The following is a 23202-nucleotide window of genomic DNA, read 5'->3' as shown; positions in this document are numbered from 1 at the left end:
CAATACATTTATCGTTGAGCCTTAAAAGGAGAACGTGTGCCATCTGCCACCTATTGTTAGAAAACCCAATTGTAATTTGTGCCATATTCTTTGTTGGGAATAATTCAAATCAGTCTAAGTGAGTTTCCTCTTTGGTTGCGATGAGCTAGACGTATTAATCTCCGTGAGACCTTCAATTTCTCCCGAGACCTTGCGTTATGTATCAGTATGCAGACCAAAACATGCTCCAGCTAAGGAAAAATATGAATTATAAGTCTGAAGTTTGGGCTTATACTTGCGTTCTGGAGACTGGAGTTTCAACGTCTTTTATCAAATGTCTGCTTTTTCTCCTGGGTAGTTCTGGGTGTCTTACATTAGGTTCAAGGTTGACGCTCCTAGCTGAGATCGCGAGAATTACAGAGTTTGTAACTTGTAGCTGCTCTCTCGCTCTATCCCCGTGCTTAAAGTGTCCCACAACTTACAAGGGTATGTTGTCTAGTGCACTGTGTACTATTTACATAGCCTGCCTATATTGTTCAAGAGTCCGTCTAAATCCCAGATCGCTTTTGCCTTCTAGTGCCTAAACTAATCGAAGTTAATAAAACTCGTCAGTTTTTAAGTGCAATGATTAATATAAATCAGCTAAATATAGTAATATAGTGCTAAATTCTAAATTCTAATATACCTGCAATCCAGTAAAAGTAATATCTTATATAACAGTGTTCTACTCAATGTATATCGATCTGACAAGTACCAATATAGATGGTTCAATATTGAATCAGCTATATATACAATGAAGACAGCCATGATACATCTTAATTTGCTATATAAATTGCAATTCTGATCATATTGATCAGTACTAGCCAGATATTATTCGCTCAATATATTATGATAGTCAATGGTCACGCTTTCAAAATGAGGAAATCTAGTAGCTGGTAATGTTTTGAAATATATATATAATTGATGTCGATTACAAAGCGATAAAATTTTATTAATTGTACTCACAGTCGCTACTAAGTTCTAACGTACAGTGTACACCATTATTAACACATGATATTGATGATCGAAATTGTTGAAACAATAAAGAGACAGTGAAATTGATTATATGGCCATATACCCTACAAAATTTTTAAACGTCATAGATACGATGATACGATGATTTTCAAGCTCGGATTTAAATCTACATTAAAACTGGAATCATTAAAATTAACAGTACATATCGAATTTCGATCCATCCTATGGTAATTTGTAAATAGTAAATACCACAAAGACTCAAGAGTCAAGACGATCATTAAGAGTCAAATTTTACTTACACGTACAAATGCGAATTATTAAAATTCACAAAACACATTTCAATCTCCTATTGTTATTATAAGCTGCATAAACAGATTAACCTGGAAATGCAATTGGGTATTTGGGAAAGAAGTAAGCTAAGATGTCATTTCCTCAAATCAGTGAGTAACCGCTGACCAACCAAGATTAGGTTCTAGTTCGTAATATAGACCACTAGATTTAAACAAAAGTATGGATTCTGGAACACTAGACAGTTTCTACGACGTATGAATTAATAACTACGATTTTTGGAACTTTCACTTCACGAGTCACGATTCCAATTTCCCATGTAGTGCTTGATTATAATTCTCAAGTCTCATCGTATTAAAAAGCGTACAAGTGTATAGACCACAACGCTAGGACAAGCACCTTGTTATTCCGAACGACACTTGAAGCAGACATGTCCCGATAACTACAGGGTTGTACATCAATAGACTACGTACGTAAAGAGCCAAATAAAACGTAGGTATGTATAGCGGCTGTTGGACGACGACGTTGTTGGTTTTTGATTGTAATTTTTCAGGCTCGAAACCACCCCTTACTCCAAAATTTCACATCACCACATTTGTAGCGATGATTTCATTAAATTGATACTTTTGACGTTTTGACATCGAATTCATCATGAACTCTAAAAGATATCAGCGCCAATTGTTTCCATGTGAAAGTTATAGTTGCTTAAATAGATGATGACAACTTCTGCCTAATTGTTCAAAGAATGCAAAGAACCTTTAGGATCGATTAAAGAAGATTCATAAGTATACATGGCAGTTGGCACTTCAATAAATTTAGTACGAATATCGTCGATTACTGAGGCATGAGACATGGGACACTTGCCAGCAGGTCTAGTTAAAGTAGTGACTAGTCTCAAGTTTCAACTTTCAGGAGTACTTATACTCCTAACTTTGAAAATGTAGCATACAATTTTTGAACAAAACCAAAAGTTCAGAAATTTGACGTAGAAAATTAGACTTTGGACACGACTTAGTAACAAAAAGAAAAGCTGACTTATGCATGCGAGTACATACAGACGCATAACAGCTTTAAATCGAAACCTTCATAGCGATTCACAAGTTCCAAAGATATATAAGTATTGATATTCCATATTTGATCTCAGCCAGTTATCTAATGTTTGATTGTCTTTAAAACACACAATTAGTCACTAGATAAGGCATCTATTGATTCGATTGTGCTATTGCAAAGTTATATTCACAATAAGCTACTCAAGAATTTTCATTATATCTTATTGATACATATTTCCACTAGTGTTTACAATATAGTTCATCGCAAGAAGTTTAGGATTTAGAAATTCTATCAAGTGCTTATTATTATTACATTTCACCATCTTTAAAGAAAGATCCCTGTTGTTTACTATTTATAAGATATTCAAGCTTTTACAAACAATTCAACTTTTTAAAATTTGCTAGATGTTCACTACATTTTCACCGTTACCAAGTCCAATGATAAATAACAATATCCATCAAGACGCACCAAAGCATACATTGCCCCCTTTGTCTCAAATCATTACTTCAATGCCATCATTTCAACAATACCCACAAGCAGCCTTACCTCAACAACAACCAACTCCTGCTCCATCTCAATATTCATTCCAACAACCCCAACAACCAATGTTTCAACACCAATCAGAAATGATCAAGAGAGAAGACTATTCACCAACCATCATACCCCAAAGGGATTCTCATTCTGCTAGTCAATCACCATCTCAAGAAGTCTCAACACCAACATCACCAAAATATAATTCAAAAGTTGCAACTGATAAATGTACTTGTCGTAATGAAGGAAATCACATTCCAAGACCAAGAAATGCATTTATTTTATTCCGCCAACAACACCATCAATCTGTTTTAGATGAAGGAAATGTTATTCGTACAAATCCAGATGTTTCAAGAGAATTAGGTAAGAGATGGAGAGATTTATCACCAAAAGAAAAAGAGCATTGGAATAAGTTAGCTGAAGAAGAGAAGAAGAGACACGCTGAAAAGTATCCAGGCTACAGATATATTCCAAGACGTTGTGGTAAGAAAGGTTCTTGTCCTTATTGCAAATCTAAACAACCAAAACAACAACAACAACAACATACTCCACCAACTTCAACTTCAAATACACCTGAAGATATGAATTCTATATCATCATCTGAAGAACATGCTATTGCACAAAGTTTTCTTTCATTGAGAAATCAACAACCTCATCCTTCATATGCACCAGTTGCCACACCTGTTCCAAATGGGTACTATAGTCAACCAGGTCATATGGCTCATGTTGCTTATGTTCAAACAACTCAAGGACAAATGAGTGCACCTGTTTATTATAACCAAATTCCAACCCCTGTTTCTGTCAAAAGAGAAGAAGATGGAAATAGCCCTACAGATAAATCAAAGGTTTGTTCATTTGCAAACATTTTGAATTAGATTGGTGTTTTGATCTAAGAGTACACTGGTTTGTATTTATTAGATATGATGAAGTTTATGATAAACAAGAAATGAATTGAAATCAAAGGGTTTGATTTGGCTATACAAGTTTGATTCTTTGACAAATTCATCAACATTTTTCAATTCGTAACGGTTATTACAATATTTTATGAGCGCCTTATTGTATTGATTGATTTTTTAACACATTTTATTTGATTTTTAAGTTTTGCATTTTATTTTAAAGTTGTCATTTTGTATTTAGAGGGGTTTATAGCGTAGTTTAATGTTTAGTTTTAATGTAATAGTTCAATTAATTATTTATTATATTTTATTAACTGTGTAAGATATATTTGGAAAAGGAGGATATACGTGCAACCATGTCCAAATAATATGACCAACTGTTGAGCCAATATTTATAATTAAAGCTAATTCATATATGTTCAAGTTATAAGCTGAGATTTTAATTCTTAGACGATGTTTATACTTGGATGTGTTCTACAATTATTAATTTCATCTCAGCTTTAGCAGCAGCTACTCCACTAATTCATCACATACAACACTAGGGGGTTAAGGTACTATATCTGTATATCTGTATCTACTAATATAGTAAAATTCATTTCTGGCCAAAAACAACATTAATCTAATTTTTATCCTGGTATATATGATCCTGGGTACAGTATAGTTTATTGAATCATTAAGTATAGATATAAGCTGCTAGTCAATGAATTAAAGCCCAGCCCATACAATTAGAGAGTATTAAAGTTCGCTATATTCTGAAATAAACCTAAATACAGCTATTCACCTTTACTTATTTAAAAGTTGACCAGGATTTTTTAAAGTACTGAATCCTGATACTGATAGTGATGCGTTTCGGTTATTGTGTTGTGTCTCAAATTTGAACGACGAGCACACTTCAAAGTAAAAAAAAAAACACTTTGTCTTTGTTGGGAAGGGGAAATTTACATCAAGTTTCAAATAGCTGTCAGTGGTCAGGATTCAGCATTGTTGTCAACTGAAATGTAGCATAAATAGCTAAGCTGGTCTGATATCTTTATTGGTGATCCATTTCTTTGCATTTCTTTGCATTTGTAAAGCATGAAATGCGCGCTGATATGCTTAATTTGCTTCATATGCTCGACAATATGCTGAGTATCTAGCATTTGGTGCGATGATCTGCAAAATTTAAAGAGTCTACAAATATAATTGGTTGTAGAATTCGAAGAACTTATTCTTTTTGAGAAACGGAGAAACTACGTACTGTGTACCTAGTAAGTTGTAAGTTGTTGTAACGTTGTAACCTATGTAATATGTTATATGTGCATTTTGTTCATATAAATATAAATTTGAAAACGATCTGACTTTTAACTTTTATAAGCATTTCAATTTTCAGACATGAGCTGTTATAACATAACTAGTATATGTATCACTTATCACAAAGTAAAAGTTTGGAGCTTAAAAGGACCGTGGTTGTGATTTTTTGAATTGATGAGGGCCCAGAGGCTGAAAGTTAAACCCAGATATCGATCACGTCGTTGTTGAGAAGTTGAGAAAGCAATCCAGGAGAGAATGATTAGATCTGGTAAATATCATTGTCGTGAGCTATGAAATTATATATACAATTTTTAAGTTAAACTTCAGAAAGCATATTATAGCAATGAAACTCAAGTACTCAGCTTTAAAGTATAAGACGCTAGCTATTAATTATAGTGAACTATATAGGCCATCCTTTTATATATGGTACATTTAACCATTCAAAATATTTGAACTATAAGTCGAAGCTTGAATATTTAAACTTGGCACGGGTTAGGTAACTTCATGATCACATTCTATCATGCCATGTGTCGCAGCTAATTAGTATAGCATAGATGATATATAACTTAATGAACGAATTGATATAAGAGCCTTTCAAAACTCAACACTTCAAGAGCTGATAGACACAATATATATAATTGATACCAAAGATCAAGTCTAACTAATAGAAGCTTTAGATTAAAATCAATATGGTCATAACACTGTCACAACTAACATATATATTCATGACATCACGTATATTGTATGTCGCGCCTATGAACTTTTGATGATGAACTCAGGTACTCAGATCAATTAAACAAAGATCACACGGTTATATAATATGGTCTATGAACAGATCTATAGAATCTACAGATCTATAGAATCTTGTCGACGTCCAAGTTTGTTAAGGTTGCTCAAAATCATTATACTAGTTTAACCTAATTGTGATTTTTAGTATAACGTCCCTAGCAGATTTTGCGTACGGGAACCAGGTAGTACGATATACCTTTTACCATATCCCTAATTTACTACAGCGACATTTTTGAGTTATTTAATTAAGATCCTCAAGTATTAAATTGACTTGGTATAACAGCAAATCCTTTAATAATTTCTTTGAATATTATCTTCTACCTTCTATCTTCTATATCAATCCCATGGCAATTATATATCACCCCGACAAGACAAGTCTTCAAGGCCCAAGGCCCGACAATAGACAATCACAAGTAAGGCGACGTTATTAATATTAATTAGTTTCTCAGATTGTGACGTTAAGAGAAGTAGATCAGTAAATATTAATTAATAAGCTAAATTTGAGAAAACAGGATTCAGATTTCAGGAATATGGCTGCTTTTCCAACAATAAACACAAGCTGACTTTATATGTCATTATCATATGTTATTTGTCTTGTATTCTAATTTCAATATATGTCTCTGTTCTCTACACGAAATTAGCCTGAGAGCTCGAGTCTGGCTTCGATGGACATAAATTTCAATACGACGTTGAATCATGAACGATTATACAGCTTTTGATCAAGAGATGTATCTCAACGCTACCAGCAGCCATATAGTCTCAGGTTTCAGCTAGCTCAATAGATTCCATGGATTCCAGCATAAATATAGGAGCTATATATAAATTATATAAGACTGTTTCAACAAAAGAACAAACGTTCAAAATGTACATATGTAATTTTACTTACTACTAGCTTATATATAAAGCTAGTAGCTACTATATGTATACGCACCTACCAGCTACAGACCACCACCTACCACACAGTACGCTGCCAGATGTATTAATCATCACCAAACGCTATTCAATCAAGTATCCAAGACTTTAAAGTTTAGAGTCAGAGTCAAGACTAGGCAATAATATTTAAAGTTAAATTACTAGAGATACCCTAACTTACTTAATCAACTGAAATACTATTGTTCCTTTTCTTGTCGATCTGATTCTTCACTTATCAAATTATACGTACAGTTTAAGGAGCTGCTATTGTTGTGAAAGGAAATCAAATCGAGCTGTATAATTAGAACACACGCAAAGAGTTAAAGACCTCAATTGATCCAAAACCGTAAACTTAGGTACATTTTTGTTATGAAATACCAAAGCTTAAAACTCAGTGTTTAAACTCAAAGTGTTTCAAAGTGAAGCCACAAGAATCTATCATAAAGCATAAAGCAGCCAACTATTAAAACTGGTGCTGCTTTTTCTGTGAGCTCCTTCTTTGTTCCATTATTTTCTCATGCTGGGAAATGGGAGATCAAGATTTGTCTCATAATCTTCACGTCTACGTTCAGGTGCATTGCTCACTGCTCAGCCCAGTTACATTAACTTCTATTCAGCCGTACAAAAGATCAGCCTAAACTACCTCCAAACAACAAACCAGAACCATTATTCTTACTTTATTCTTCAAACCTGTTTATTGTTCAGGTCTGAGTCCCACTAAATATACCACACAGATCTTCAATGAGCTGAAGTTTCAAAGTACTACACGAACAGCTTGCTATAGTATACTAGCTTCCGTTTTCCGAATATTGATAAGAGTTGACTTTCATTGTTTAATAGACGTGGTATGTCCCAGCTTTTTTATGATCATGATTCATCAGACTTTGAAGATTGAAGTCATATTATAGATCGTATATAGAAACAAGCACGTAGCCTTTTTCAATGACGACATATACCAAGTTCCAACTAATACATATAGTACACCAACTAGATTAATAAGTCCAGGGTTATGCTACATCACAGCTATTAATTATAAATTAAACTCCTCTGATCCTATACGTACTACACTATATGTCGTACTAGGTACTAGGATCATATATATATATAAACCTGTTTCAAATACGATTATGCTTTAAACTTTAGACTCACACATGTCCTTATATATACAGCTACTAGTTATAGTAATATTTAATCAATATTGCTTAAACAACTTAAACCTTGTTCTATAGTTCATGATATAATTCCAGGGACCAGAATCCATAATGAACTTTACGATCTGCTAGATCAGTATATTATACGTCCTATACAAGCGACTTCGTAATTTTATGATCCTTCAGCCCATGAGGCAAATATCTATATAGCCGTGATCCATGTAAAGTTGAAACTTATTATATATTATGATACAATTAAGACGTCGTACTAGATAGTATATAGTACTGAAGGTATCGCAAGATATTGCTGTGATGTAAAGTCCATTATTGAATATATTAATAACTATAATTAGTTAAACTATTAACAGTTATAGCTGTATATACACGCGTTAGACTTCGGGTATATACTTATAATATATATTACCTGTTATCGATGTCGGTAGGTAATTAAGCCGGCTCATGAACGAATATATAGTGATATATAGTGATCATATACTTATTAATGATGTTAATTATTAAATATACACACTATAGTGGGCCTAGCTAACGTGAACTGAGCACTGAGTAGGAGTTTGATATAAACAATCAAACTATATAATGTTAGGTCTACGTATCATGAGATCTGATTATATTTGATATAAAATATTATGAAATTTGATCAGGGGAATACTGATCATGCGTATAAACGTTAAGTTGGCATCTATTGTAATAATTAGTCCCCTCTATAAGCTTATGGTTTGAATTTGATCGTGTATATGACTATCGTGTTTACAGTTTCTTCAAAATTTTATGTACTTCGATCGTTTTAGCTACGTCGATGGATCAAAAATACTAGTGTCCAGAAGCCAGATATTCATGGTGAACTATACCGTACTTCTTAGCTATAACGTTGTAATTAATATCAAGCTGATCACCTACTATTATAATTCATAAGTACTATAGTACAATATTATTATATACTACTTTATAAAACGTCTCATTCGATCTAGACTCCAAAATAAATTAATTTGATATCCTGCCCTAGAGAATAAGAAATTTTATATAAATCATGTTGAGTCTCAACGTCTGGTAACTTTATATATAGAGACATAGAGACAATATAGCGACAGTCGAAACTGGACATCTTAAATCCACACTTTAGGAATGATTTTTTGAAGCGAATACGTCACAAATTAACACAGCTTCTAGTAGTAATATATATAGATTTATTATGTATAAGGAGTTTTGCAAATGATAGCTTATAATACCTAGACGTTTGAACAAGATTCAGTAATGATTAACTGAGGATCCAGTTTCAATTGTCCCCTTTACACAGTGAGTTGTGTCCAATGTCCAATGTCTTGGAATTGAGCTAGTTGTAAGTTGTAACTTGCCCCCTTTAAAGAGCTCAAGCCCGAATTAAGGCCCAACTCACGCTTGCAGGTGGCGCGCGATCTGGAATCTGAATCCTGGATTCTAATTTTGTTACAGAAATTTTAGGTTTAATTTATATTGTAAAATTGTGCATGAAGCATAATAGAAGTTAAAAAGTGTCTATGAATTTAACCGTAGAACGTAGAACGTAGAATAACAAAGCTTCAATTATACGGGTTTTAACGCACCTTGTTGTTCAATTCTACATATTGAAAATGAAAACACAAGTTTCATCAACAGATAATGGGATTATGATAATTATTATGACCTTACATCTTCTAAGTTTTGTGTAATCCTTGAAACAATATAATTGTGTAGATTAATTACATATCTAGACTTCTGTCTGGCTTCTGACTTTGACAACTGAAGTGTGAACACTAGAATACTCATGATAATTGGAGCTTGCAATATTTACTATTATAATCAATTCGATCACGATCATTATAACAAATTATTATAACCTCGAGGATAATCAAGCACTGGATGTTTGAAATTCGAACTAACTCAACATATAGATCCTCAATCTATGAACATCATGCCTTTAACCCTAAACCTTTGCATCGATCACTTCAATTAATTAATGCACTGATCTGTACTATCCATTCTGAGTACACATATATTGACCTGGAGTTTTAAAAGAGTTAATATAACTTATAAGTATTTATAACATGAAGCTATAGTATATGTCATTTGTGCGTCGACATATGTGTGTAGCGTTAGTTATATTAATTGAATATAGAAATCAGCTTCATAATTTACGAACTGTAGTCTCAACTGCCAATTTCCCATTGATGTATTCATATTGTAATTAATTAACTAGTAATTCTAGCTGTGCATATAGAGATGTTTAATTTAGTTTTAGTTTTAAGATTCATTAACAATATGATAAATTCTGTGCAGTCATGGAGCGTGTCCATTTGCAACCGAATTATTATTTTTATCAGGATCGACATGTGCTAAATTTTAAACTATTCATGATTTCTTAAATTTATCTGTCACTCTGTGTACAAAGGTATAATTGATTCCAATTTCACCCTGGAATACATGCAATCCAATCAAAAAGATCTTCATGTCAAATCCAAGCTAAATAATACCAAATCAAGTAATCGAAGAAACTTTAAAACCAAATCTCAAAACTCCACAGTACTGAAGAACCAGGTTTAGCTGCATAAGCTGCAATTCTGCAATCAATGAAACCAGAGTCCACTTAAACCCTAAAATTCATCTAGGCAGCTATAATTAATCTATCAAAAGTAACGAAACTTAACATTGTACATTGTTTTTTGCTTACAACAATCCTGATTTCTCACCAGATGTTTCATAAGAAGGTCATAACCTAATTCTGGAAGTTCATGGGTATAAATTAGCGAGGACAAATAAGCTAAGGTGTCATGATCCTGCAAATGGACAGCAAGAAGCTGCTTAATGTAATAGTTCAAACTTCAAAATACTAAAGATCAATTGATTACTTGAATTATGAATGCCCTGAAGTCCTAAGTCTCATTCGGCTCAGCTATAGTTTTAGGCTTGTCCCCAACTACTTTAGCACAAAAGATAAGACATATATATCAAACAAAACCCATACAACATTTCGAAAGTAAAACAAACCACCCATTACCATTGCAAAGCCCAAACCTCTGATGAATCAACTATGTTATCAATGAAACTTGTTAATGAATTGCTTAAATATTTATATAAGCTAAGCCTTGAATTCGCGAACTGCCGAATTCAAAATTGAAATCAGGTACATTTGTCAATCTTCAAATTGAATCAAACATTGAGCAGAAAAAGCTATGATAATTCTCATAGTTTGTAAAGTTCATAATTTGCTACTCAATTATTTTGCACTAAATGTTAAAATTGACTAAAAGATTTCAAAAACTGATCTTTCTCGTGACTTTTGTTTTAATTATAGGGACGATTTCTTATAATTATAATGTTCACAAAAGTATTGATATTGAATTAGCTGTTGATAAGTTGAAGAATTCATCTAGATACCAAGATATAAGGCATTTTTATCAAGAAATTTTGAATAATTATAAATCTGGGACCTCATCACAACCCTATAACTCACAAATTGTCACTAATGAAGATGGTACAATCAATATAGATCAAAGTTTAAAATCATTACCCAAATCAAAAATTAATCCAAAGGAGATTCTAAGGCAGAATGTTGAATTATTTGATCAAGTTATGCAACAACCAATAACTGAGCCAACTGGATTACCAATCTCGAGAATCAATGATCCAGACTATGTGAAAGTGAATGCAGCTTTTGTTTCATTAGTTAGAAATTCAGAATTAAGAGGTATACAAAGTACAATTAAACAAATTGAATCAACCTTTAATAAGAAGTATAACTATCCATATGTTTTTTTGAATGATAAACCATTTAGTGATCGTTTCAAGAAAGGTATAGCTCAAGTTACTAAATCTGAAGTATTTTATGAATTGGTCCCACCTGAGGTTTGGGATAAACCAGATTTCATAGATCCTGAAAAGGAAGAAGAAGGCATCAAATATTTGGAGGAGAAAGGTGTTGGTTATTCTAAAAAGATTTCATATCATAACATGTGTCGTTATTATTCAATGGGATTTTATAATCATCCAAGAATGAAGCAATTCAAATATTATTGGAGATTGGAACCAAAAACTAATTATTTTTGTGATATTGACTATGATGTTTTCAAGTTTATGCAAGATAACAAAAAAGTTTATGGATATGTCTTAAATTTATATGATTCACCAGATTCAGTTAGGTCTTTATGGCCTGTGACAAAAGAATTCTTGAAAAAAAACCCACAATACTTAAACAAAAATGCAGCATTAGGTTGGTTAAAGGAAAATCAATTGAATCCAGAACAAACTAAAATTGCAAATGGTTATTCAACTTGTCATTTCTGGTCAAATTTTGAAATTGGTGATATGGATTTCTATAGAAGTGAAGCATATACAAAATGGATGGAACATCTTGAAGCAAACGGTGGATTTTACTATGAAAGATGGGGTGATGCACCGGTTCATTCAATGGGACTTGCATTATTTGCAGATAAAGAACAAATCCATTGGTTTAGAGATATTGGATATGAACATATGCCTTACGCTAATTGCCCAATGAGTGAAAAATGTGTTGGATGCAAAAAAGGCCAATTTAGTAGATTTAAGAATTTGAATAATCAAAATTGTCAACCTGCATGGTTACTAGAGATGAGTGATGAATGGTTAAATGTTTATTAGTTTGTACTACAATGTTAATGTTATACGTTTAGAAACAAAAAAAATTTCAAATGTAGATACTTTATTTATGAACTTTTTATATTACAGATGTACAAAAATAAGATCTATTCAAATTTTGAAGCGAATTCTAAGTCATCAGCATTTAAGAAATCAGAGCCTGCATCCAAGATTTGTCTCCAAAGGTTATTTCTCAATTTAACTGGCCACCAAGGGACATCCCATAATCTTGTTTTAATACCTTGAGAATGAGCTTCATCGATATAAGTCTTCAAAAGATCAAACTGTTGATCATTTAATCCATTAATATTTATATCTTCAGTACCAATTAATTTTTTCAATGAAGCACTAGCAATTGGGTTCAATTCTTTTGGATATGAACTATTTAAAGTCTTTAAAGGACCATCAAAGAAATAATCTCTTGATTTTTGACTAGAAACAAAGTCATATGGAGTATTACCAGTACCGACAACAGTAATTGGACCCCATTTAATACCTTCACCTTCAGTGTAAGTAGTCAACCAACCTTTTTCTCTTAATGGTTCTAAAGCCTTGATAACATATTGAATCAAAGTATCACCATCAGTTTTCAAATCAACCCAAAGGTATAAAGTAGCACCTGAATCTGTATCAAAAACACCATTTGGTTTAGTTTCAGATGCTGTAAATGTATTATTTGGATTAGCAGCAGTTAATATTTGAACTAATGGGTTAATATAAGTTGCTTCAAAAGTTCTTTCAGCGTTCAAAGCAGCTTCATGATGACCAACATAGATTGTATCATCACCTTCAAAATGCCAAACATCGGCTTCAACTGATTGTACACCATAAGATAGAGCTGTATATAATGGAATATCTCTCCAGTAATCGTTATGTGAATGGATTTGTTTGACAAACACGTCTCTATTGCAAAATCTGTTAATATGATGACCCCAGATTATATATTCTGATTCAAAATGAAAATTTTGTACTCACCTAGTCAAGTCTGAGGTATATTGTGTGGTAATAGACCCTTCTAAAGCTTCAGTAACCTTGGAAATACCCAAAGCCAAAGCGACAGAGAGTAAAGTGGCAACGCTCAACACTTTCTGTATCTTAACCATCTTTGTTATATGTTGATGTTCAAATGAATGTGGGAATGATGTGTGGTTTGTGTGAATTTAACAGGGTCTTTTTGCAGTTTATATACCCCTGAGTTACTTTTTATACAACAATTATCCGTTGACACCATTTGAATATTTGCAACGTTTTCTGTTTTCTATTTGTTGATACTTTTTAAGAACGTGGTGCTCATACTCATGTTAAGAACCACAACGAGAAGATTTTATTTGAGCCACTGAGAGACTTTTCATGGAGTAAAAGAGCTCAAAAATTCAGTTTTTGCGTTACTTTCCGAGGAAGAACCGTGGGTTTTTAACAGGAACATATTCATACTGTTAAAAGAGTCACAGAGGCTGTTTGTTGTGGTCAAATGAGCTGTTGAACTTTGTTTATTATCCCACATCCCACACTTTCCGAGTTTCGTGATGTAAGCTCATCGCATATCAAAATCACACCAAATAACTACACAAAAAACCCGAACTATCAAATCTCTTGAAGAGCAGTCAAGTCAACAGTCAAGGATCTACGATTCTTATCAATCCAGCTTCACGTGTGTATTGTTAAATAATGCCATAAAAGTATGCTATATATCCTAATAATTGTATTCATGCTATGCAAAAAAGTTTCCCTTTAATAAATTCCCCCTATATAAAAAAGTAAATATTCCATAAGTGTCTCAATATGTTTATAAAAATAAGTGAATGTGGTTTATGCAGCGTTATAATTGATCATAAGTAGTTAATTGTATGTGTGTAAATTTGTTTGAGACTAAGCAAAGTATTGGTCAGCCCATCTTTTCAATAAGAGTTTTTCAGATTCAGATTTTCTTGGTTTTTGATGTTGTGAATGTTGTTGGTTTTGTTGCGAGTTCATAGCATTGTTATATCCTAATCTGGTTTGGATAGTTTCAGATCTTGATGCCTTAGATTGGAATTGCTTATAAACATTGAAGACTAGATCATCATTCTCTTCACTTAGTTCTGAAAGTAATGAGCTAATTTGATTCAATTTATTTAATTGATTAGATGGAAGGTCAACTTTAGTTTCTAATTTAGATACTGTTGATTTGAAAACATTAACAACTTCTTCACCTGGTTTACTGATTGATGAATCATCCTGGCGTCTATACTTAATTGTACTGAAATTTGATTCATTACTTAATTTTGAAGAGTTTGTATTCAAGATATTATCATTTTGTTTCAATGCACCAATATTCCTTTTTAAAACACTATTACCTTGATAACCTAATGGAGAATTCTTTGTAATAACAACATTTGATGTATTCATAGATTTAGCCATTGAATCATTCATCGAATCATCATCATCACTTTCAAAATCAAATTGAATGACAGTATTTTGTTGAAGATTTTGCTTGTCTTCAATTGTTGGTACATATTGTGTCTTTTTAACTTTATCACCACCATGTTGTATATCCCATACATGTCTTCTCTTGATCAAATCACCAACAATATAATTTTTTCCAGCGTTTTGAATAAATTTTGATTTCAAAAGTCTTTTAGCACTTGGTCTATTTTGTGAACTTTTTTGTAAACATAATTCAATGAATTGTTTAAATTCATTTGAATATTCATTTCCTTTCAAAATAGGTGGATCCAATTCAGGAATTTTAAAAATTGCCTTCATTGGATGGATATTATGTAGTGGTGGTTTACCAGTTACCAATTCTATAGCCGTTATACCTAAAGACCAAATATCTGCTTTTGAATTGTATTCCTCTTCAAGGATAACTTCAGGTGACATCCAATAAGGAGAGCCAACAAATGTATTACGTCTTGATAAATTATTTGATAATTGAGTTGAAACACCAAAATCTGCAACTTTAACTTCTCCTTTACAATTCAACAAAATATTTGCAGCTTTTATATCACGATGAATTTTACCATTATTGTGTAGGTAATCTAATGCAATCAAGACTTCTTTTAATAATACAGCAATATATTTTTCTTTTAATGGTCCTGCAACCAGCATATCTGAACAAGATCCACCATCTAGTAACTCCATAATTATCCAAAGTTTATAACCTTTAACAAAACATCCATGATATTGTGTGATTTGTGATAATTTACATTGACTCAAGATTCGAATTTCTTTTTGAAGTGAGTCTATATCATCTGTACTTTCTAAATCAACCTGCTTGATAGCAACTGGTTGTTTTGTAACTTTATCAAGACCTTTATAAACTGTTCCAAATCCTCCTTTACCTATTTCTTCATAGACTTCAAATTGATTTTCACTCAGATATCTCATCTTGACATGTTATTGTTGTTTATGGCTCTTTTTGTTATAATGAGTTTTTATATATTGTAAAGATTAATATAAAACACAAATGAGCGAATAAATGGAAGATTGTAATGGGTTTATAATTAAAATAAATGCTCTAATATCCTTTTGAAACCAGTTGAATGATGTGACTATTATAGAATTGAACAACTATTTATAGATGCCTTGAGTTGATGTCTATGATCTGATCTGAACAAGGATCAATGACTATAATATTTGTGATATCTTATCTGTGATTGCTGATAAGTTGTGGTATATGAGATGGCTGGGGTTTGAGACCTTAAATATAACAAGGTTCTTGATAACAAAGAAATATTGAAGAAAGTGTAATGATCTTTTGTAATTCAAATTTTACAATTTGTTTCATGTAACCAAAAGGGGAACATCGACTGAAAAATTCAAAATAAACCAGCTAGACCTAAATTCGATCTGGCATCAATAATTACCCACATACGTATTTACCGTGTGATTGTTGTTATTTTTGCTTCCATACATGAGTCGAAGCCTTTGGCATATTCTCAATGTGGAAATAGGTAAACAACAACTATCCTCTGAATTTTTAACCCAGGCTTTGAGGGACAAAACCAGGGGTAAACCTTTCAAAGTAATGACGTTTGGGAGCAGGGATGTATCTTGGTGTGGTATCGCATTATAACTCAAGACACATTTGATATTTCCAACTTCAAAGTTCAGACCAAACAGCTGTGATTTGTGATGGTTAAAACTTGATGGCGACGTAAATCCTCCATGAATTTTAAAAACAGTCGTACACATAAATCCGAATTCATCGGAATAATGTACAAGCACATTACATAATATCTGACAGAGAATTGTCATATTCGCGAATATTTTGATCACTTTTCAACATGGTAATGATAATTTGGTGACGAACGAGAGACTTGGAGGTTATTTACACAAGGTTTTTTGCCAAAAACATCTATACAAAATGGCACTACTGAGTAATACTGAGGTAAGCAGAATATCTGATCATAAGTATTTGAGAAAATTTCAAACACTAACATTATTTTAGTTTCTAAAAGCTGCTGCTGAGATTTTTGAAAAATCTCATGATAAAAGATCATCAGTATACCTTACACAGAAAAGATACACAGAAGCTGACGAAGTCAATGGTCCAAAAGATGCACAAAATGAAATATCACAATTCAGTGAATCTACTCCTGCCTTATCAAACTCAAATATAACTAGAAGTACCAAAAATTATCCAATTCTTATAAGAATAACTGATGGTAATAGTGATAAGTCTAAAAAGGTAAAAATTTCAACAAAAGTTGATAATGAAAATTTAAGTAAATTTTGGAAAGAGTATACCCAAGTTATTAAATCTGGTGCTACTGGATTGAAAAAGAAAGACAAAAGTAAGAAAAGGAAGAAGAGTGCTAAATAATGAATTGGTTTTTCAATATGTATAATAACTACAATAATTTTAATGACTTTTGAACAAAAGAAAAATAAATATTAACGTATGATTTGACTCAATTTAGACAACAAACAATAAACTAATAAAATTATCCCAATTATGATTCATTATACTCCACTATCAAATTACCATTTGGCCATACTACTGGTTCATCTTTAATTAAAACATCCAACGATGGTGACAGTTCAGCTCTAGGCATTGGTGAAATTAAATTGAAATCAAACTTATATACAAATCCTTCAGGCTTTGATATATTGGTGCCACCACTAATTAATCCATCTAATAAACCTTTTTCTTTCAACTCAACATATGCATAAATTTCTTCAATTGGTAAATTTTTATCAAATCTTCTCATTAACCTTTCACCATTTGATAATCTAATTGCTATTCTTGCATATTCGTTTTTCTTAGATGATTCAACTTCTGGTTTCAAAGTTGATAATCTCCATTTCAACCATTGTTCCTTATTTTGGGCTAATAACCGTTTTTGTCTTTTTTCTTCTTGTTTTTGACGATCTCTTTGTAATGATGTTTGATAAGCTTGATCTTGTTGTTCTCTTATGACACGAGCCAATTCCTCTTGTTGCCTTTCAGCTCTGATTGTTACAAGTGTTGGTTCCAATCTTTCAATTTGACTTGATAATTTATCAACTAATTTATCTGTTGGTACAAAACCTTGAACTTTAGCAACAACATTCAAAGTTGGTGCAGAAGTTGTTGTACCTTCTGGAGTTTCTGTTGTAGAGGTTTTTAAGGCTAATAGTCCCAGAAATGGATATTTAGTAACTCCTAAAGCATTACTAACTTGATACGATTCACTTTCACGTACATTACCACCCCAAATCAATATATTATGTTGATCAATGAAATTAATGAAATCTTCACTTAATAAAGTTTGATTTATAAATTTTTCACTTTCATCATGCTCTTCACTATGTAAATAAACCAATAGGAACCTTGCATCTCTTTTGGCGATATATAGAGCTGACGTATAACCACCTTCAAAAAAATCAATCTTATTATTATTTGGATAAAAATTATTAAAATCTGAGATGAAATTTCTTGCAATATGACTTGGATCTATTCCCTTTGGTTCTGATCTTGAACTATGTCTATTAAGTGAATACCTATCAGTGATACGTTTGACAAATGGGAATGCTGTGGTGATGGTGTATAGAACAATAGCTGATATCTTATACAGTGCCAGCACTGGTATATATAAAGCCAATTGTGTAACATAAACCAATTTATCTTTTGAATTCAACGAGAGAAATCCCCTTGATGATGCACCGTGATCATCATTAGACAGCGGTATATATGATCCTTGTAATCTGAGATTGTCTAACCTTCTTCTCAAACTCTCTAGTATGTTTAATGGGAATGATGATGTACTTGAATCCATATTGGTATCTGGCTCTGGAACTTCCGTATTGACTGGTTGCTGTGTTGTTCTTCTGGCGTTTGTATTCAGTGTTTCGTTTGCCTCTGGAGTGTTTTCAAAATAATGAATGATGGCTCTTTCTAGTTCCCAATCAGTTTCTTGAAGATAGTGGATAGCTGTGTATGGTTCTCCAGGATAATTCGTTATTGAGATGAATTGATGCACCGTATCTTCCTCTTCGCGTGTCAAAGTATCCATCGCCTAGTTGATTCAAAGCTGAGAGCTGAGTATTTCCACTTCTTAAAGCTGCAACACACTAAGTTAAAGTGGCTTCAATTAGTTTTTTATCTTTTGTAGAATGCTCAAAATTGTGCTTTTTTGCCTGATCATTATTATGGAGGTCGCGAAAATACTACACCCCATAAAATATTCATTAAGATACCATTTTGTATAGATTTTTCAGTTCTACAAATTGTTATTTATTATTATCAATATGTATTAGTCATTAAATTTATCAGTTTGTTATATACAATGTCATACTTTTCATTATTTTGTTTTTGTGGCGAAAAAGGAGTGAAATCTTTCAGCGTAACCTTTAGGAAGACCAAATATTGGATTGATGGTATCTAATTTATCACAACCTTCCACTGAAACAACTGAATGATCACTTGGTTCACTAGATATGGTATAAGGCGTAAAATCATCAGATTTGAATTTGTTTTGTACCACTGTTAATCCAAGAAGAACATAATTTGTATGATAAAAATCAGGATATTTCCCAGGTTTATCTCTTAATCCACCCATTTGCTCATTTTGACAACAACCTAATATATAGTTTTGTAATCCTGCTCTTGAAGCTGTTTCATGATCTAAGAAGATATCAAAGATGGGTATTAGTCCACCAACCCAGAAACTATAGCATCCATCAACTAATTTATTTGAACGACCTGAGAATCCACCTTCAAGTCTTAACTGTCTAACAACTGTCCATTTAACCAATTTTTCAACATTAATTGTCTTTGTGAATACATCTTTACCTAGTATTACAAGAGCGGCTGCACCACAGAAAGTATAACCACCATGTGCTTCATCATATGGTACACCACCAAAACCACCTTCATACGTTTGACATTTAGCAAGCCATTCGGCTGTACCTTTGGTTAGCTCTGGAGTTAAAAGATCAAAAAGACTAGCAATAACCAAGGCACAATAAACAGCTCTTGTATCCTTTTCACCACCAAGATGCATGACAAAAGAACCATCATCTTGTTTGATAGATAATAGCCATTTATACAACTGATCACGATTAATCTTATTCCAAGTTTCCTCATCTTCTAATAAGGTCAAAGCTAAAGTTCCCGCGTACGTAGCAGCAGCATGTCCTATTTGACCAACACCACCACCTAACCCACCATCTTTATGCTGTAAACCTAAAAGTTTGCGAGCTGTTTGATCTTTAACATCTTGTGATACTTCCAATTGTAATAATTTCATGGAGTTTATAACCCAATAATAAATCCAAGGCTGCGAAGCATCAAGTCCCTTGAAGGCAGGTGGTAATTGACCTAGTGCAGCATTTAAATATTTCTCATGTTTATCTTTGAGTAAATGTGGCACTCTACCTTCTTCAATTAAATCATCATAAATTCCCTTCACAGTATCTTCAGTTCTTTTTTGTTCTTCAGTTGTTGCTGTAAGTAGCTCTTCTTCAAAATTTGTACCGTTTTCAGTCATATCTATCATCAAATCAAATTGTGAACTATCCTCTTCAATCTCTGTTGTTACTTGAACCCTTCGTTTTCCCAGTAGCTTCAATAAATATTGAGCTTTTGCTAAATCTGAAGCAGATGACATTTTACCTTATATATATATATACGTATATCCAATTTTTGATCTACTGCTACTGTTTCAATTCTTATCGTAACCTCAAAATCTAAACTTAATTAGTGACACACATCCCATGGACTTAAACGCAACAAATGTTCGATTCTTCCTAAGATGAGGTATTGTTTTACGACCTTTTGTTAGGATCAAATCGGGAAATTCTTCAAGATGAGTTTTTTCGCGAATGGATTTTGCAAATCTGGAAAATTTCTGTCAAAAATACGAGGGTACTTCAAATTAGGAGTTTATGTTGAAATATTGGAAGTGTTTAAACGTTTAATCGTTCAAAGACATTTGTTGGGGGGATCTGCTCCAGGTAAGGAATGTCATTGAACGAGATTGCTAGTTCGCTTCGGCTTATTGAAAAAGCGAAATATCAATACTCTCTAGGGGACCAAACTAAGGCAAAGAAGACAGTACTTGAAGCTGTTAATATACTCAATGTTGTTTTGAAATCAGACCCTGCGGATATAGCGTTGGTTAAATCGTTATGCTTTGAGGCCATTGAATTGCATAAGGGTATCACATCGAAGGAGAGACTTCTAAGCTTTGATGAAAGACTATCCTGGCTAGGTTCTGTGGTTAATGGCGGGTTTTATCCCCCTTTGAACGAACAATTTCAATATGTGGAGACAGTGGATCTTGATGATAAATTACATCTTTCAATTGAACAGCAGAAAAAATTGATTGGATGGGAATCAATTGGAGATCATGCTGATTGGACACTCCAGGGAACAGACCATTGGTTTCAGGATTATCTACAAGATTGTTCATTTGTTGCTTCCATAATTTCCTTATCAAAAAATAATGCGCAAGAGTTATTGGATACAATAATACCCAGATTCTCATCAAGGAGGCATGGTGTAAAGCTGCATTTCAATGGATGTAAGAGGCTGGTTGAAGTTGGTGATAAGCTACCCAAACTTAACGGGGAATGTTTATATATTAAGTCATGGAGCAATGAAAATCTATTATGGGCTGCGTTAATTGAAAAAGCATATCTTAAAGTTCAAGGTCATGGGTATGAAGCCAAAGGTTCAAATGCAAGTATTGATACATATATGGTTTCTGGATGGATTCCAGATTTCATTAATGCAAATCAACGTGTGAATTTGAGGGACGCATGGGAGAGCCTTTACACACATTTTCAACAGAATGAACTGGTACTGTCGTTAGGGACTGGTGAATTTACAGAAGAATTTCATCCAAATCATGATTACTCTGTACTTGAACTGGTAGAGGAAACGGGCTCGGTGGTACTTAAAAATCCATGGGAAAGAACTATAACGTCCATTAAGTTTACCGAAATCTTTGAGCATTTCGAAACTCTTTACATCAATTGGAATCCAATAAATTTCCTTCATTCAAAGATGAATTTTGTGTGGACTTTTGGTGAGAATATTCTCTACAATTACCCACAATTTTCTGTTAAAAATGATTCTACTAAACTCAATGAAATTTGGATTTTAGTTGAAAAGCATCTTGGGTACCAAGAATCTTCTATAAATACATTTGTCTACCAAAGTCAAGGTGAGAAGCTCATTTCAAAGGGGAAATCTTTAGCGTTCAATTCAGCTAATAACAGTGGATTTCATCTATCAAAGTTCAAGCTGGAAGCTGGTCAATGTGCTACTATAGTTGTCTCTAATGATGCTAGACAGACTCAAAACTTCACAATTCACTCATACTCAACCTATGAAGCTTCCATAACTAAAGCGAAAGTACTTTTACCATTTGCTAAAACCATTGAAGGTGAATGGACAGTGGAGTCGTGTGGTGGAAATTGGTCACATCAAAGCTATATCAAGAATCCACAATATGAATTGCATATCCCCCAACAGCCAAATGATGTTAATATCACTTTTGGACTTTATTCCAAAGAAGATGTCTTGTTGAATTTTCAATTGTATTGGATTGATGATAAACCATTCACACAGAAAAAGTCATTAATTAATGAAAAATATCAACCAGGATCAGTAGTAAGCTCAATATCTTTGAAAAGTGGAATCAAATACAAGATTGTTGTCTCTACTTATGATCCGGATATACTGGCTTCTTTCAAATTAATTGTGAATTCTGATTCTGATTTTCAAATCAATAAAATATCAACTTCACTTGGGCTCTTCACAAAATCTTTCAAATTTGAATGGAATAATAAAAATAGATTCAAGTTGAGATTTAGTACTAAATGGAAAACAACGGCAAATTTTCATATATGGACAGATAATTTATATTCGAGTTACAGGCCAAAAATTCGTGCAAGTTTATTTTATGCAGATGGTAGACCCATAGATATTAATACTGAATTTAATGACTCGTTGTTTGGGATTTGGCTACAAAATGAGGTCTTGATGGGCGATGAGTCTGTTATATTGCTAATTGAAAGATTTGAGGCTGGTAAAGATGAGGTCTTAGTGGAGATAGGATCTGATTATAAACTTGAAGTTTTAACCTAATATGCCTATTGTTCTACTTCCGACTGGTTATGAGTCGGATTTATGAAATTTTGAAATGTAAACAAATAATTTTGAATGCATAATAAATATTTGT

The 23202-nt window shown here is 32.8% G+C and overlaps 8 protein-coding genes across 8 annotated transcripts; 4 read left to right on the top strand and 4 right to left on the bottom strand.

Annotated features, from left to right (window-relative positions):
* Window positions 1-2735: 2735 nt before the first annotated feature.
* Window positions 2736-3737, top strand: BN7_1833 (HMG-box domain-containing protein; the record flags this gene model as incomplete). Its single annotated transcript, XM_011277528.1, has 1 exon — window positions 2736-3737. One exon carries the CDS (start codon window positions 2736-2738, stop codon window positions 3735-3737), a length of 1002 nt encoding a protein of 333 aa, XP_011275830.1.
* A 7427-nt stretch (window positions 3738-11164) lies between these two features.
* KTR4 (putative mannosyltransferase) lies at window positions 11165-12550 on the top strand (the record flags this gene model as incomplete). The annotated part of the gene is made up of 1 exon (XM_011277527.1): window positions 11165-12550. The coding sequence occupies one exon, from the start codon at window positions 11165-11167 to the stop codon at window positions 12548-12550; it is 1386 nt and encodes a 461-aa protein (XP_011275829.1).
* A 104-nt stretch (window positions 12551-12654) lies between these two features.
* Window positions 12655-13650, bottom strand: BN7_1831 (phosphatidylinositol-specific phospholipase C/glycerophosphodiester phosphodiesterase family protein; the record flags this gene model as incomplete). Its single annotated transcript, XM_011277526.1, has 2 exons — window positions 12655-13462; window positions 13523-13650. The coding sequence occupies 2 exons, from the start codon at window positions 13648-13650 to the stop codon at window positions 12655-12657; spliced, it is 936 nt and encodes a 311-aa protein (XP_011275828.1).
* Window positions 13651-14416: 766 nt separating this feature from the next.
* BN7_1830 (STE20 family serine/threonine-protein kinase) lies at window positions 14417-15916 on the bottom strand (the record flags this gene model as incomplete). The annotated part of the gene is made up of 1 exon (XM_011277525.1): window positions 14417-15916. One exon carries the CDS (start codon window positions 15914-15916, stop codon window positions 14417-14419), a length of 1500 nt encoding a protein of 499 aa, XP_011275827.1.
* Window positions 15917-16895: 979 nt separating this feature from the next.
* SRP14 (RNA-binding signal recognition particle subunit SRP14) lies at window positions 16896-17354 on the top strand (the record flags this gene model as incomplete). Its single annotated transcript, XM_011277524.1, has 2 exons — window positions 16896-16908; window positions 16990-17354. The coding sequence occupies 2 exons, from the start codon at window positions 16896-16898 to the stop codon at window positions 17352-17354; spliced, it is 378 nt and encodes a 125-aa protein (XP_011275826.1).
* A 130-nt stretch (window positions 17355-17484) lies between these two features.
* Window positions 17485-19026, bottom strand: UBX3 (clathrin-mediated endocytosis regulator UBX3; the record flags this gene model as incomplete). Its single annotated transcript, XM_011277523.1, has 1 exon — window positions 17485-19026. One exon carries the CDS (start codon window positions 19024-19026, stop codon window positions 17485-17487), a length of 1542 nt encoding a protein of 513 aa, XP_011275825.1.
* A 288-nt stretch (window positions 19027-19314) lies between these two features.
* On the bottom strand, window positions 19315-20622 carry RAM1 (protein farnesyltransferase; the record flags this gene model as incomplete). Its single annotated transcript, XM_011277522.1, has 1 exon — window positions 19315-20622. The coding sequence occupies one exon, from the start codon at window positions 20620-20622 to the stop codon at window positions 19315-19317; it is 1308 nt and encodes a 435-aa protein (XP_011275824.1).
* A 353-nt stretch (window positions 20623-20975) lies between these two features.
* On the top strand, window positions 20976-23108 carry RIM13 (Rim13p; the record flags this gene model as incomplete). The annotated part of the gene is made up of 1 exon (XM_011277521.1): window positions 20976-23108. The coding sequence occupies one exon, from the start codon at window positions 20976-20978 to the stop codon at window positions 23106-23108; it is 2133 nt and encodes a 710-aa protein (XP_011275823.1).
* Between the last annotated feature and the right edge of the window lie 94 nt (window positions 23109-23202).

This window comes from Wickerhamomyces ciferrii, contig 00040 (assembly GCF_000313485.1).
Source record: "Wickerhamomyces ciferrii WGS project CAIF00000000 data, strain NRRL Y-1031 F-60-10, contig 00040, whole genome shotgun sequence".
Taxonomy (NCBI): domain Eukaryota; kingdom Fungi; phylum Ascomycota; class Saccharomycetes; order Phaffomycetales; family Wickerhamomycetaceae; genus Hansenula; species Hansenula ciferrii.
The sequence above is the reverse complement of the archived record's forward strand: the minus strand, read 5'-3'. Positions and strand labels throughout refer to the sequence as shown.